At 37.6% G+C, this 16,359-nt stretch overlaps 1 protein-coding gene across 1 annotated transcript in view; it reads right to left on the bottom strand.

Annotated features, from left to right (window-relative positions):
* Positions 1 to 16,359, bottom strand: part of CFAP58 (cilia and flagella associated protein 58) — a 56,998-nt gene that overhangs the window by 31,444 nt on the left and 9,195 nt on the right. The window contains exons 5-11 of the mRNA XM_035329825.1: positions 14,344 to 14,538; positions 11,489 to 11,626; positions 9,092 to 9,251; positions 7,903 to 7,985; positions 6,526 to 6,717; positions 3,422 to 3,583; positions 1,084 to 1,230 (exon numbers count right to left, since the gene is read on the bottom strand). Of these exons, the coding sequence (XP_035185716.1) occupies positions 1,084 to 1,230; positions 3,422 to 3,583; positions 6,526 to 6,717; positions 7,903 to 7,985; positions 9,092 to 9,251; positions 11,489 to 11,626; positions 14,344 to 14,538 (1,077 nt within the window). The remainder of the gene's footprint in view (positions 1 to 1,083; positions 1,231 to 3,421; positions 3,584 to 6,525; positions 6,718 to 7,902; positions 7,986 to 9,091; positions 9,252 to 11,488; positions 11,627 to 14,343; positions 14,539 to 16,359) is intronic.

Here is a 16,359-nt window from a genome sequence, read left to right as displayed (position 1 = left end):
CCTGTCTCAGTCAGCGCCCTCTTTGAATTCTCCTATGCATCAGTATTCAGCAGAGACATGCAGGTAGAAGACCACAATGCCCTGAAGCTATTCACTAATGTGATGTCGGTCCACAGACTTGCTAGTGAATAACTGAGTGGGTAAACCATGTAGCAAATGTGTTTGTCAAATGGACAGCAGACAATTCTGAGGTGATGAGACAGAACTGGCGACTAGTTAAGGCAGAAAGCTGAACGTAGAAAATGAGATACTATTTGACTTCTCCATCGCTGATAGAACAACTCTGAGACAGATCAGGTACGAGAACATAAATTCATCACATTTTTACAAAGTTCTATTGGCATCTTGTCATAAATATAATTTGCTGAGACGGGCTGAAAACCTAAGGAATCATTGTAGCACAGCAATAAACTGCTAAAAGAAAACATTGTGGAAAGTTGTGGAGGACAGCTGAGTTTTGGGGGGTATTGTTTGTTTGCAGTTTTTGTTTTATTACGGCTTAGTGAAGAGAAATATAAGTTACTGTGGACACTAACTCCTTAAATCTTTTGAGAGAGCAGCAAATTGTGTTGTGGTATCACCACAAATTTAATAGCATATCTAAGAATGGGCTGCAGCCAGGGCTGAGAAGTATCAGAGCTTCAAGGTCAGGATTGTGAAGTGAAATATAATGGGGTTCACGCTTAAAAACAGCATGGAGAAAGTAGTTTAAAGAAAGGAAAACTTTAATTATAAGGGTCCACATTTAAAATGTTACTGCAATCAGGCTATCCCCAAAATCCACATTTCTGCAACAAAAATTGAATGTTTTAGTAAAAATATTTAGTCACCAAGTGATGCAAGGCTTCCAACTGGCATTCCAGGACCTTTCTAACTATAGTTACAGGCAGAAAAGAAATTTGTCAGGGACATGAAATATTTGTATAACTAATACCTCTAAATAGTGCTGAGATCTCGTGCTTCTATTGCAGAATATTTTTTTAAGATAGAGCAAGACAACTGCCACAGACCAGGAACATGGTGCAGTCTCTGAAATCATGGGAGCCATCCTTTGTAATAAAGTTTATGTGTAAGAGTTCTTACCTTCAATGTTTCTTTCTCCCTCTCTGTTTGCTGATGTTCTTGAAGAGCTTTCACAAGGGCTGCTTCTTTGTCTGTGATCTCCTCTTTCAGTTGATCCACCTGATGTGTCACAGTTTTTAGTCTCTTCTTCATTTCTGCTATCTCATCCTATAAGTACAGAAAGTGTGATCACAAAACAGGATCAAAAAATAGTAAGTTTCTGCTTGGGTGTTCAGCCTATTTCAGTTTTGAGAAATGTAACCACAATGTTTGAGAGATGTGTTGTACATAGCACTAGACATTACTTTTTAATATGATAGAATAGAAGTTTCATTATATGACCTTTTTTTTTTGTTTATGCTACCGTGACATTGCTGTAAAAAGGTCTTTAAAAGGCACATTGATAACAACAATGATCACTAATGACTCTAATAAGCCGTTTCATTTGAAGTGCTGGACACACGATAAGAACTAGCACTCAATCCAAATTAATAACAAGATTCTGACTCTATCCATCTTTTTTCATGCTTCTAGTAGTGTTTTTGAATAAGGTTGTGTATAGTTGGGTATAAATGTTTGGGAAAAACCTGGTTTTATGCAAAGGAATATAGCCATGAGTAGGATACCTATATGTCTGTAAGGGAGTATAGCAAATGCTTATCTCCATTTTGCTTTTTTGCTAGCTTATACATAGGTGCAAGGGGAAAACAGTGTGCTCAGAAATAGGAAAGCCACTGGTATGGGAATATTTAGCATATATTTTAGGCTCAAGACACAGAACAATAAGCCTGGAAGCACTGCAGAGAGGTCAGGGCACTAGAACTATTTCTACTCCCAACACAAAGGTGACTGCCTGTGCAACACAAAGAAACTGTTTCACTGACTGCAGTGATGGCACATGCTGTGACACGAATGGAAGGTAGTAAATTTAATCCATGGACAGACATGCTCTTCTGGATCTAGCAAAAGAAGCTTTAAAAGCTGTTAGTCCTCTGCTGGAGACTACCACCTCACAGAGAAGACATCACAACCTTTCATGTGAATACATTCTGTTTCAGTATAAAATCATTTTAAGCTTAGGCATTCTTTCAGCACCGTCCCCTACCGGTGTGGATTTACTTGCTAAATGAGAAACTTTTTCTTTCCTGAAATGCTTAATGCAGTTAAGTAAGGTCTTGAGTCAAAGCACAGTCTTAAAAAACAGTACTGAGAAAGCACTGATTCCTACCTGACAGACCTCAAAAACAAAATCCATGGACTTTAGTTTTTATCTAAACAAGCTTGTGCAAATTTGTTTTACTACTCAAAAGGAAGAATTTAGCGTGTTTTTTAATACCATCACCAGCCTTTTTCCTTTCCTAAAATAATAATGTTGCATTTTTTCCACTCTTATTTCTTCTAAGGGATTATTTGGGAGCAGCAAGAACCGCAGCACCACTACCACTGACAAGAAGCAGACAGAGGACAAGCAAAGTGTTTTACCTATTTGACAGAATAGCTCATTCCTAATCAAATCAAGCATACTGTAGGATAGGAACTTGGACAGTTCATTCCCACCTGCTTCTCAAGCAAAACATCTACCTATGCTAAGCAGAGCATAAATTTGTAATCTATTATACACGTTTATGGTACAAAATCTGGAAATAACCCAATGCTGTAAATCACAGCTATCCAAGGTCCCAGTTTCTGCCAACTGCAATAGGATTTGTGTAGTATTTTAAATCCTTCCATCAGAATAACAGGGTATTCTTAAGTGATCTGTTCTCTTCCTCTAGTATCTTAGTGAGATCCCCAAGGCAAAGACAGGAATGGAGAGAATCATTATCTGAGGAAAATGACACTCCCTGAAAGGAACAAGTGAGGTGGAAGCATTTAGTTCTGTCAGAAAATTCCCCTTCAGGTGAGAAAGTGTTCCCTCTGCTTTCAAAATCACAATATATACTAATGTTCATATGCATACAGGGTTAAGGAGGCAATCTTATTCCCATTATACCCTATTTTTCATACACACAAACAACTCCTAAAGGGATAGAACCAAGTGGAGCCAAGAGGGAAAGGAAGAAGTTTTTTCTCTGCTATAGTATGAATCCATAGCTCCATTACACCTTGGTTTTATGCATGGCTTTAAGCTGGGGTATTGCCACGTAATGACTGTGAATTCCTATTGCCAGTCCAAATACATACTGTCCAGATAAACTCTCAGGAACCAATAACATTGATTTACCCAAAACACAGAAGAATTCAGAAACCACTTCTGCAAGTGACCACTTAAAGAAGTGAACTTTCCATTTAACAAATTAAAATTAGATCAGAGAATAAAACAAAGAAGGAAACATTGTAAAAAAAAGTATTCTTCTACCTTAGCTTCAACCAGATTTTTACTGTATAGGTTCCTCTCTGTTCTCACAGTTTCACAGCGGTTTTGTTGATGTTTTAGTTTAATCTCAGACTCTTCTATTTTCTTCTCATAGTCACAGATCTGAATTTCCCGTACTTCAATATCCTTCAGGTGCTGAAGGACCTGGAGCAGAAAGAAGGAAATGAACACAATTAAGCCATCATCACAAGATTATTAGGATGAGGTTTGTCATTTTTATCTACAATGCCAACTTTAAAAACCTGTGGTAAGAAGTTGCAGCTTAAATCACTTTGGTCCAAGTCCAAGTTTAAGCTTTCTAGATTGCTTATGTGGAAGAACATTTTTTTTCAGTCTGATACCTAGTTGTTTTTTTTTTTGGTTTTTGTTTTCCCAAGACTAAAACTTACAGATATGCACATCTGTTAATCTATTGAAAATATTGCCACAGAACTGAATCAGTAAAATCAACATAAGCAGCTTTCACGGAGAATAGGCTTAGGTTGTTTATAAAGCAAGGCTAGATTTTGTACATGGTTTTAGATATAATCTGTATGATAAAATGGATAAAAACACGTAATTTTCCAATATAATTTTCCAAGAAGACCTGCATATACTTCACCAGCGTGAAATCCAGTTAGCTTCTAAGAACTCAACTTTTTTTTAAATGAACACCTGATCACAAGCTAGTGATAGCAAACTTGATTTAAATAAGCAGCTAATCACCATTATCTTCTTTTCATGAATGGGGAGACGTAATTGTTCTCTAAAGAGAATGGAGTGGTGTAGACTATAAACTGTAGAGAGAAGATGATCACATGCAGTATCAATAAACGAAAATACAAAATTTTATAGACGCCTTCATTAAACAGTTACCACCATAAAGATATAAGAATTGCTACATTATAGAAGCAAAAATATAGATAGTTTCTAATCATTATGATGGGCTTCCCAATATATATATATATATTTTAGAGTAAGAATGTTCCTTCTGCTGTACAAAGTTGAAAGCCAAAGAGCACAAACAAGTACCATTCAAATGGAATCCATCACTTGTAGTGTTGGATAAAAAGGAGACAAAAGAAGTAAAAACGAAACTGAGGAGTGAACGTCAGGAACAACATTTTTCAAGTTCATTGCCTGAGGGAGAGAAGAATGCATCACTTAAATCCAGGAAAAAGATGAAAAGATTAAACAAAAAGCTGAGGAATCACATGGACAAAATCCAGGAGAGAAGTCCATTACAACTTCACTTCATAGCCAGTTCTCCAGAGTCTGTTTTTGAAAGGAGCAGTTTGAGCTATGATTTACATTCATATGTCAAAGCGGAAGAATATAAAATGTTTATATCAGATAGTCAATAACTGCAAAGTTTGCAGTCGGCAAAGTTGTCCCTTGCTTGGCAGTAAAGCCTTGTGAGGTCCAACTGGGGCAGGAGCTTAATTAATTGATTATTCTATCAGGTACCTCCAAACAACTCTGGAGATAGGGGATAGCTAAATATAGAAAATTTTATTACAGCTGCAGAAATACAATTCTAGCACATTTGAAGCTGACTGCAGAGGATCCCAGGAACTGCTTACAGTGCAATACAAAAACACAGTCCCAGTTTATAACCTACTCCTGCCTTTTCCTTTTCTGTTAAAACAACCTGCCAATAGTAATAGCAGGGAGAAGAAATCAATAAGTGCAGTTTGCACTATGGTGATCCCAGGCTGGAGCAAGACTAGAAAGTAGGTCACTGCCTTTGTAAATCTTTTACTTGGTTTTGATGCAATGTAAGTGCAATAAGCTCGTGGACTAAGTTTTTCAACTTCATGCTTATAGACTAGATGCTGACTCTGCTTTTTCACAAATGATTAACCTCAAATAATTCTCCCCAATAAATACAGAAAAGATATATGCAATGTTTCCCAACAGAGCGCCCCTGTGAGAGGCCGAACATCCTCAAGTATGATTGAGCTGTTAGCACACTACATGTCTCGTGGTTGGTAAAGAGGGTCCAAAGCTAGGCAGAAAGTATTGGATATTCAGTTTTCTTCTGTACCCTCTAACTTTTTCACCTGTATACTTAACTCTCAATTGCTGTTGGTTACCTGCTTAGCTTAATGAACCTACTCAAGAACTCAGTAGTGGTGCCATCCTTACTTGTTTGCCTTGTTCTTTACAGCTATACAGTTAGAAATTCACTACAAGGAAAAGATGCAAACTGTGACTTTGCAACAAAGACAAATCTCACTTCTGCAGAACATTATTCCTAGGAAATGACAAATGGCAATCCAGACAAGGGAGCATGTATCACTCAAAACACTATTTAAAAGTCCCAGATCACATTTAGTTGTAAAGGATAATTTTAAGGTGAGAAGATAGCAAATAACTTGTGAGTTGAAACAGCTTGAAAGCTAATCCCAGTAAATCAATGAGCTTCTTCAAGGGCCCTTCAATGTGATCTTCAGCAATTAATGGAACATGTTACAACCATGTTCCTGAATATACCTTCAGAAATAAAGCCATACATAATAATGGGCACCAGACAGCACAGCTTTTATGCAGTGTTTCTCTGCAGCTATTCCTGGAAAATCTCTGTTTTACAGGTGAGATTGAACATCTTCCGATGTTTTACTCATACTGGGACTAATCCTTCAAAATGCTGAGTCTCTTACAAAGATGTCAAGCACTGTCAGCTTTCACTGGCCTCAACAGAATTTGAGGACACCAGTGGTAGGCAAAATAAGGTCCTTGCAGATAAAATAGAACAATCAAAGAGTAATTTCCAACTGCATACAAGAGCTGCAATTGTGGGACTCAGGTGTAAGTCAGAGGCTGGGGTTCAAACTCCTGCCTTGGTTTCATTTCCCAGATGATCGATGACCAAGAGCAATACACAGCTATACCCAAGTTTCTTACTGAATAAACAGCCATGGCTGAGGCTCCCTCAGAGAGACCTGAACCACCGTAGTGGGCAATATGCACTGACAATAAGAAATCTTTGTAAACTGGCTGAAGATTATTGATCTGTTTCCTCCCATTGGCATGTAAAGAAATGTATATATAATCTTTTGAGAGTAAGAGAGCAAAGAACCACTTGCACAAAAAGCTGTTCCTACCTTCTGTTTGAGCTCACTGGCTTCATTGATGAAATTATCTCTGTCCTTCTCCAACTGGTAAATAATCTTCCGTTGCTTCTGAGCTTCATTCTTATAATTTTGGATTTCTTCTTCTAAATTTTTCTTGGACTGTTGATGGAGCTTCACCAAATTTATCTGCTTCTGAGTGGCATTGGTAGCCTTGATCACTTTCTGAGGGGGGAAACAAAATGACTCGTGAGATGTAAAAGGCAACACTGCCATCACTGTGGCAAAAATATGCCATTATCTAAGTGGTTTATGAACTTCCTAATGTTATTATCCCTTACCTAATTTGCTCAGTTGAAATACTTGAGTCACATATCTGATTTAAAAATAAAAAAAAATAAAAAAATTCTAACAGAGCTGCTAAATAGTGCTTTTTCTGATTTGAAGTTAAAACACTTATGTCTGCACTAAAAAAAAAAAAAAAGGATAGGATTGTTTACAAGTTGTATAATTAACAACTGGAAAAACCATACCAGCTTCAAGGCACTTAGATTGTAAAGCATGTCAGTAGCATTTAAAATAAGTAATAAACACAAATACCCTTATTTCTCTTTTTCTGAACAGCAAGTTCAAATTGAATTAAGCAAGCTTCGTTTCAAATTATGCATAGAGATTAAAAAGAAAACACCAAGATCTCATCTTTACAAAGTCAGCCTTGTAGTCCCCCTTTAAAATTTCTTTCCCTGCTTCAAATGTTTGGTATCTGCAAAATCTGTGCCTCTTGCGTCAAAACACAGGACAATGAATCCATACCAAGAAAAGCACCTCAGTTAAAGTCATCTTTTAGCACTGAATTTACTAGATTACACTTCAGGAATGCCCATAAACATGAGATGCTGCCTTGCAGTACAAGAGCCATGGGCTGATGGAAAATGATCAGCAAGAGAAATGGACTGAAAAACCAAGGATTAGTATTAACACAGTCTTCCAAACTGCTACATGGTGCGTCAAAATTTTGGTTTGTTCTTCTACTATCACCGACTTCATTTGTCTGTATTAATATTAAACTTCATATGCCACAGAGTCTAAAAGCACAGATGTAATCAACTCTTCAGATATCAAGTAAGACACGTTTGCAAGGTGAAAGCATATAGCGTTTTTGTTTTTTTTTTTTAACTCCCTGACAGTTTATATTTTAAAGCTTAGAAATATTTAATGTGTTTATGGGTACTAGCACTATTTCAATGCACAGAAAAGAAGCAGCATAAGCATCTACTTAAGGAAATCTGGATGTTTGACTCAACATTATTTATTCTACAACACTTCTGTTTCTCTGTGAGGGTTTAAACTACACGCATTTCATTCTCAAGCCATGAGGTTTGTTTATCAGTATTACCAATACAAGCTCACCTTACTTAGCATATCCCTTTCCCTCACAAGCTCATCTATAGCTTTCTTGTCAATCTCTGCCTGTTTTTTGGCAGCCTCCAACTCTAGAGAAAAGGAGGAAAGAGTATAAATCCTGGATTCAAACTGAACAAATGTTAAAAATGCAGAAACAACTTAGTGGACTTACTAAACATTACAAGAACAGTTCAATTAGCTGTGACAATGTTCTGCAACCTCAGGTATCAGCTAAAGATGTTAGTACTTATTTCAGTACTTAGAAGAACACAGGCACAGTAATTAATGGTATAAGGACTCATTATGTTTGTGTGCTCAAACCAAGATTTCACAAAGAAGTTGAATATTCAGAAATCATGGAGCACAGTGAAAATCAATTGCTTTTAGGAAGCTTCAAAGTGAGCAAATTGAAGCACTTCCAAATACAGGGACATTCGGTCTCATTCTAATCCCTTTATGTGAAATCCAGCTCTCTTTTAAAGCAGTGAGATTCTATTGCCTTCAGTGGAGTTAAACTACTTGCCATGGGTCAAGATCAACACTGTGCATATACTATTAAAAGTTATTAACCATTCCATATTTGTTTGCATTTTATTTTAAAATGTATTATGTACAGCTACGCTAACACCACGGCTCAGGAAATGCACTATATTGGAATGCTAAAATGCATCTAGTATTGCAAGAAGACATGTTATTAGCAGCCATTCTCAGTCAGTCCAGTATGGATCTGATTTATTTATTTTTTTAAAGTTCCTCTCTCCTTCCCATAAAGTACCAGAAGTAAGTTTATCAGCTCACTTGCACATATTCATTTCCATGATGAATAGTTCAGCAGAATCAAAGCAATTAGGAAAAAAGCATCTGAGCCATGTCTGGTTTCAGTAAGGTCTGAGATTGTTTCCCTCTCACAGGTTAGAGCAGGAGCAATACATGTACACTGGGGACAACACTCTATGTGACATGGTACAAACTTGCACACCACAAAGTTCAGTTATGTCTTTTTTATTTTCACCCCACCGATTCTACACCGTGAAAAATCTGTAACCCTAAGAGGCTTTAGAAAAGGCTGCTGTACATTCCAACTGTCATTTGTACTGTATCATACCAAGCACTAAAGAGAGTGATCAGGGAGACGTACCCTGAATGAACAAACTGTGAATAAGAAGACAGATCCATTCATTAGCTAGCCACCTACCTTTCTCTAGTCCAGATATTTCGCTTTTTAGGGTCTCTCTCTCATGTCCTGCATCAACTTTTTGTTCCTCTGCAACACGCAGCTTACCCTGTAGAACATCTCTCAATTTGTTCAGCTTTGAAATTTCAAGGCACATTTGATTCACTTCCTCCTCTTTGGCCTATAAAACAGCAACAAGGAAGGGGAAGAGAAAGTGTCCACAGAAAGAAAATAGCTCTGTAGTTAGTGTGTATTTATTACATGAAATTCAGTGCCCTGGTAAGCAAAGGTATAAGTGTTGTGGATCACCTAACAGCAGATGATTAGCTAATCGAACCATATAAAAAATAATTTAAACAAAGGTATGGCAACGAAAATGATAATCAAACCTTATGCTTTAGGGCTGAAGATGATCAACAGAGAATCCCCAGCTGCAGACCTCATAGAGCACTACACAATCAGTCCTGCATATTAAACATGGGCAGCTGTGATCTCCTTTGAAGTATTAGGGACAGTGACTGTGATGAGAATGATATCTGTAGTGTGGTTCAATGGCATGTCCCTAACAGCAGGTATCCGTTATCCCCATCCCTTTTATAATCCATGGCTTTAAAGGAAAAACACAATGCAGAGTTCATCTCATTTTCTGTACAATCAGAAGAGGAAATAATCAATCCAAAAACTGCATGAAAATTAAGGAACCAGTTACGTTGAACAGCAACCCATTATCACAACAGAAAATTGTTTCCTTTCTTTTAGGAAGTAAATATTACTTCACCATATAATTTCAGTAGCACTGTTAGGTTTTAAAGCCACCACAGACCACAGTGTTCCCTTTAGAGCATCAGATATTGGTTCTGTAAGATGATGAATCTTGGTAGGTGAGTATCCCCTGGGAGGATATGAATCTCCTCAGTTCTTCCTGACAACAATCTTCAAGAAGTTTATGAATACTTTCACAGTTCAGGTTGCCCAATACCACGCTAGAGGCACTCAGTACGCTGCAGGATTAAACTGCTAACACAGTGCCTACAAAAAAGGGCATCTTAGATCACAGCTGGGGTTCTTCGAAGCTTTAACAACTAGCTTGATTACTAACTGTGCAGGATGCAGGATCTTTCTTTTTTTTTTTTTTTTTTTCTCCAGAAGCTTGTGTGCATGAGTGTACAAGTTCCATCAACTTTTCCAGAAGTTAGAATTAGATGATAGAATCAAAGTCCTCTATTTGACACTCTAGAGCCACAAACATAATTCACGTTTGAACATTTTGTAAAGTCTTAAATAATGATGGTGTTGCTAGAAGTAACAATACAACCAAATAACCTGGGAGACACGGTACTTTGTTTCTTAAATGGGTAAGAAAAACGTCCTCCAGTCTGCCTAGCAAAATACAACAGAAAACAAGCTCCTACTACACAAATCAGGAACTTCTACGTTAGATTAGTTATGAACTGAGCTTTTAATCTGTCACTAGTTAGCTTTTATCAGTCTGACTAACGGTTCCCTATTAAAAAAAAAAAAACTATTGGCAAATATTCTTGTTGGGTGAATTGGCTAGCCATGACTAAGCCTTGATAAGATAATGATTTTGTACCTGAATTTTCTGCTATGTGTTTTAACTTCAAACATGATACAAAAAGCAGGATATGGTAAACAAAGGAATAACATCTAAAACTTATACATAAAACTCACACCCTGTATCACAAATGCTCTCAACATAGCCCAAAAATCATATGCAGGAATCATCTAATCCTTCCCCTGCTGAAACTCACCGGCCTCTGAGTGGTATAAAACAACTGTTTAACAATGTAAAGTCAGGCAAGAAAACAATTCAGATCAGAAAGAAAACACTGTCTTGGTTACTTATATTTCACTTTCCCAATGATTCCCAGTGATTCTGGAGGGCAAGGGGGGGGCGAGGAGAGTGGATTTTAGTGTAGCAAGCAGCTCCCTTCAGTGAAGCTATCCAGGACACCATTGTTATAATTTATTACCATTTATTAATGGGTTTTGACAACATTCACATTACGTCAATCACTGTAAGAAAGAAAGTCACTGCTCTCACATGAAGATCTCACAATTTAAAGAATACCTTATGCTTGTGAAAAGTACTAAGTGTCCTTTATGAACCCACTGAGTTGAACATTTTGGTTTGTGCATTGTACGAAAATGGGTCTCCTCCAGCCAGCTAGGTGTTACGCTTTCAAGTAATAATACAGTTTCAGACCACTCCATCAGCCACCACAGAAAAAAAAGGCATCAAGCAACAGATTCTATTCCTATGCATTCCCCAGATTTCCCCCAAAACTACCCGTAGGGAATCATCAGTACAAGAACTGAGATCACCCCTGTCCCAGGTGGTATGACTACAGTCAGAGTGGCATGTCTGATTGGATGGATACACCTTCTGGTACTTACTTTCAGCTCTGTTGTCTTCTGATGGATGTCCTTCATCACATTTTCAAACATCGTATTATGGTTCGTACTCTCTTGAACGAGCTGACTGTATTTCATCTGAATTTGCTCAAGTTCCTTACCAGCTTTTTCACTCAAGATCTGTTAGATTAAGGAACAATCCTATTAGTTCCTTTTTAATCTGATTACAACATCTGCAAATCCATGAAGACAGAACCTTCCATCTCCCTGGGAGATAAAAGCTGCTGCAGATTGTTCTCTGCTTAAAACCCACTCTTCATTGCTGATGAAATTACTAATGTGAAATATGACAAATGTTCATATTGGCTAGGGGAAATGATAATTTCTAATGAATAACACAGTCAGTGTCTTTTTTTTTTTTTTTTTTTCCATGAGCTTAGCAGGTCTCTCTTGCAAGTGGTAGATAAATGTTTTAATTCTTATTAGGCATTTGGCAAGCATCACGTAACACAACCACTTGCTACATATAATTACTGAAAATCAGTATGAGATTCAAATGACTTCAATCAGCAGAGGGCAGAGGAACTCTGTTTCTTAGTGAGCTAATCCTACATTAATATGCCAATAACACTCCTCTGGGTATATGGCTTGCTGAGACCAGGACACAAACATTTTCTTCTCTAATTTGTCTTCATCATAAGCAGAGAACAGCAGTTTCACAGACTGCATGGGGAACATACACTTCAATATTGGAACTGCTGGTGGTTTCTTCTGCTTGATGAGACTTCTTCTAACAACCATTACTCCATAAGCGAGCAAAGAATGATCACCATATTTTTCACTTCAAGCAGTAATGTGCAATAAACTGATGAAGTCAATATGCACTATGCTGTTAGCAAAAATAAAGAAGAGAAGCAGAATCCCCTCTTCCAATTGCATGCTGAAGCAAAGAATGTAAAAACAAGGAATATTGCTTCTTTCTTGTGTTGTGAATGTCAGGATTACGCTGTGGTTCTGGGTATTCTTTGTTGCAACTTCGGCACGGGTAAGATGAAGCCCACAGTTGCTGTAACAAATCAACTTCACTGTTGTGCAAGCAATAACGGATTAGAAATTTGAGTGAAGTAAAAGCAGGCATCACAGGCAACTAAAATTCAGTTGATTAACAATAACCTCATTGCACTGCAATAGCGGAGTCACATTCCCTTGCAGATCTCTGCTCTAACTCTTGGACAGTTGAACAGCCTATGTTTTGGACAGACGTTTTGTGAAAGACAATGCAGTGCCTTCACAGACGATTCAAAGCCACCACAGGCAATGAAAACAGGGCAGTAGCCTGGTTAATTACCATTGGCACTGTACATTATGTAAACTATTGATTTCCAGGATAATTTGGACCACTGAATGCCCCCAAAATAGGGGCTTAGACAGCTTGAAAGGGACTATGGAAAAGAGGAGGAAGAATACAACAGAACTGGGAATTGCAGCTATCCTATTTAAAAACAATGTGATGGTCTTGGCAAATCATGGAGCTGCCCCCAAAAGCTACCTCATATTTAGTGACATTCATAGAATCATAGAATCATTTAGGTTGGAGAAGACCCTTAAGATCATCAAGTCCAACCATCTTCCTGACCTACCAAGTCCACCACTAAAACATGTCCTTTAGTGCCACCTCCACATGTCCCTTAAATACTTCAGGGACTGGAACTCTATTGCTTTCCTGGGTAGCCTGTTCCAATGCTTGATCACCCTCTCCATGGAAACTTATTCCTAATACCCAATCTAAACCTCCCTGGCGCGACTTCAGAATGTTTCTTTCCATCACTTGAGAAAAGAGACAGACACCCTCCTTGCTGCAGCCTCCTTTATGGTAGTCATAGAAAGCAACAAGATACCCCCTCAGCCTCCTTTTCTCCAGACTAAATAACCCCTGTTTCCTCAGCTGTTCCTCATTACACTTGTTTTTGACTTCCATCATCATCTTTGTTGCTCCTCTCTGCACACACTTGAGCAACTCAATATACTTCTTGTAGGGAGGAGAAGTTCAGAAAAATAATCAAGTGTTCTCTTTATCTATTTATGTGAAGTATTTTACTAAGAGTCTATGTTGAAAAAAAAAAAAAAAAAAAAGTTTACAAATCTCTACCCTCACCAATTCAGGGACCCGAAGGGAAGATAAAGCCATAAAAGTCATAAATTTACAAGATACACACAACTCCCAAGGAAGTTTCCCTTGAGGTAGGGCTGTTTTACAGTGATGAGATCTCTCCTGCCATTTACTGAAATTGCTTCTCTGAGAGTTTCTCAAAGTCAGGGGAAATGGACTGAAAACCTGAAAATTCAGACGCTTGCAGAACACTATGTTAGGACATTTCCAGATAAACTTTTTGGAAACAGAACAGGTAAAATCAATCAAAAAGGTTTATGAAGACAGTTCTCTGCCCTTTGACAGAAACACTTTCACAGGCTTGAGAGGTAGGTAAAAATTACTGTGACAGAGAAGAAAAAAGGGATCAGACATAAAATCATTTTACCAATGCCACTATAGTGAATCTGGCAATATACGAAGAAGTCCAACTTGGCGAACTCCTGTTACTATCATTGGTTCATCCATGCTCTTCACAGACTTTGTCTCATTTGCTGTCATCTTTTCAGGATATCTCTAAGTATATCATTGCAATCCACTACTAATTTCTGTGAGGAATTTTATCTGAAATCTGTAAGATGGCTTTCAATGGTTACTTATTAGTATCTATATATGCATATATATATAAATCTTTTAAAATATAGACTTAAAATAATCTCCCTCCCTCTCCATGAAATTTCATCAATTTTCGTATTTTGGAATGTGACCCTAATATTAGACATGATGAAAAGTGTGCCATGTATCCTACCTTCTGCTCTTTTAGATGCTGTTCCATTTTTACTTGTTCCTCTTTGTTCCTGTGTATAACTTGCTGTAAATTCTTGATCTCAGATTGCTTGTTGTCCATTTCAGCTTGAAGATTTTTCAGCTCCTTCTCCATTTTTTCCTTCTTCCGAGCTTCTCGTGATGCCTCATTCTGACGCATCTGGATTTCTTGCTGAAGCTGTAATAATGGAGAAGATTAAAGTTTAAGTTCTGCTGCCTTTTATTTAGGAAAGTGAGGCCTTTCAACTCTTATTCTACTATGTTTGATTGTGAAAACAATGACTTCTATACTACTGTACCCGCTACTACACAGAATCTTCTCAGAAGTATTTTTTCTAGTGGCTGAACTAAAAATCTGATATGAGGGAACCTATTTATTGATGACAAGAATTTATTAAACACCACTCAGTTCATTCAAGCAGAAGAGTCTGATAGAATTCAGACACAAAGCATTCCTCTGGAGACACAGTGGCAAATGTGTTTTCTGTTGTAAAGTGGTACTTTCTGAATGCAGGGTTAAAACTAATTTGGACTTGATGTTATATTGCAAGGATTTTTATTTTTATTTTTCTACCTCTCCAGCAGAAACATGCATTACATTGATAATAAAGGAAAGAGGGAGATATCAGAGCAGTGTTCATTTTCACAAGTGCTCTCAATCTTTCTGCTCTCTAAGTTCCTCTGCAAGAACTTTGAAAGAGGAACTTTCCCTCATATTTGATAGACTTTTCTGTGACTTGGGCTCTCTCCCTCCCCAGAAATGTGATGGAGCAGGATCAGCAGAGAAAATCCACAGGGGGGCTGATCCACAAGGAAATACCCAGTTCAGACAGGGACCAGCAATTTAAAGATGATTTTTGTTTACAGATTCCTCTCCCTCTCAGCCTACAGATGAAAAGTTGCTAGAACTGCCAGCGTCTTGAACAGGATCTTCAAAAAACATTGTCATTTAAGCAGTCTGAAGAAATGAATTTCATACTGAGAGAATGGGAAGTGGTTCCATGAGCTGTAACAATCCTGGAAATTTAAAGGCTGATGAAGATTAAGGTTGGCAAGATTCAGTAAGTATTGATGGGAGTTTCACTCCTCTCTTTTTTCTCCCACGCCCACAATGCTGTCAGAAAAGCCAAGATTTACATTCTCTTGTACTACACTCCCAACTAAGTGCTTTAGAAACAGAAACTAGTACTGTGTATGAAACATGGGCTGATCAACCCTTTCCTATTTGGGATTAATAATAATAATAAAAAAAAAAACTGCAAGCTAACTGCTGCTTCCATGTCATCTCTTTTTTTGTTTAAGCGTTCTTTTCTGCATTTCCCCTCTCTTGATGTCCAGCCCCTATTTATGTTCTTCTGTATGCTCTTCTATTCTTCATTATTGCATTTTTATATTTTGATGTATCAGAGTTCTGTATCCCATCTTCCATCCTTCTCTGCTTTCTCTCCATTCACTGAGTATCCTATTGATCCTCAGTCTTCTGTATCTCCAGCTGCTATATGCATTTAAAGGAAGCTATACATATTGCTCAGTAAAGAGATATGTCTACTCAGAATGTCAGAAAAACAGAGAGCCTAACTTAGAGAGAAAACAATTAGGGCAAAGCAGAGGTGGAATATGACTGCTCTGTACAGAAACTGGTGAAGTGAAACATCATTTAAGCTCAAAAATGGTAGGTAGAAATCAGTGTAACAAAGAAAATAGGAGGTCTCTAAACATTAGAAAAGTGGGATTCTGAAAAAGCTTCCTAGAGGCAGTATGGGAGAAAATAGCCTAATTAGCTTGAAGTCGGAATTTTATACATTCTTAAAAACGATCATATGGCATGATATGACAACCACTGTCAACAGCAAGGGATGTAGGTCCTCCACTCAAGCTCTATATTCTAAGTGGTCCTTTGGAGGCATGTGGATTTACAATGCAGGAAAGAAAAGAAAGAAAGAAAAGAAAGAAAAGAAAGAAAGAAAGAAAGAAAGAAAGAAAGAAAGAAAGAAAGAAA

The sequence above is a fragment of the Oxyura jamaicensis genome, chromosome 6 (assembly GCF_011077185.1).
Source record: "Oxyura jamaicensis isolate SHBP4307 breed ruddy duck chromosome 6, BPBGC_Ojam_1.0, whole genome shotgun sequence".
Taxonomy (NCBI): domain Eukaryota; kingdom Metazoa; phylum Chordata; class Aves; order Anseriformes; family Anatidae; genus Oxyura; species Oxyura jamaicensis.
Note: the sequence above shows the minus strand (reverse complement) of the source record. Positions and strands in the feature narration are given on the sequence as shown.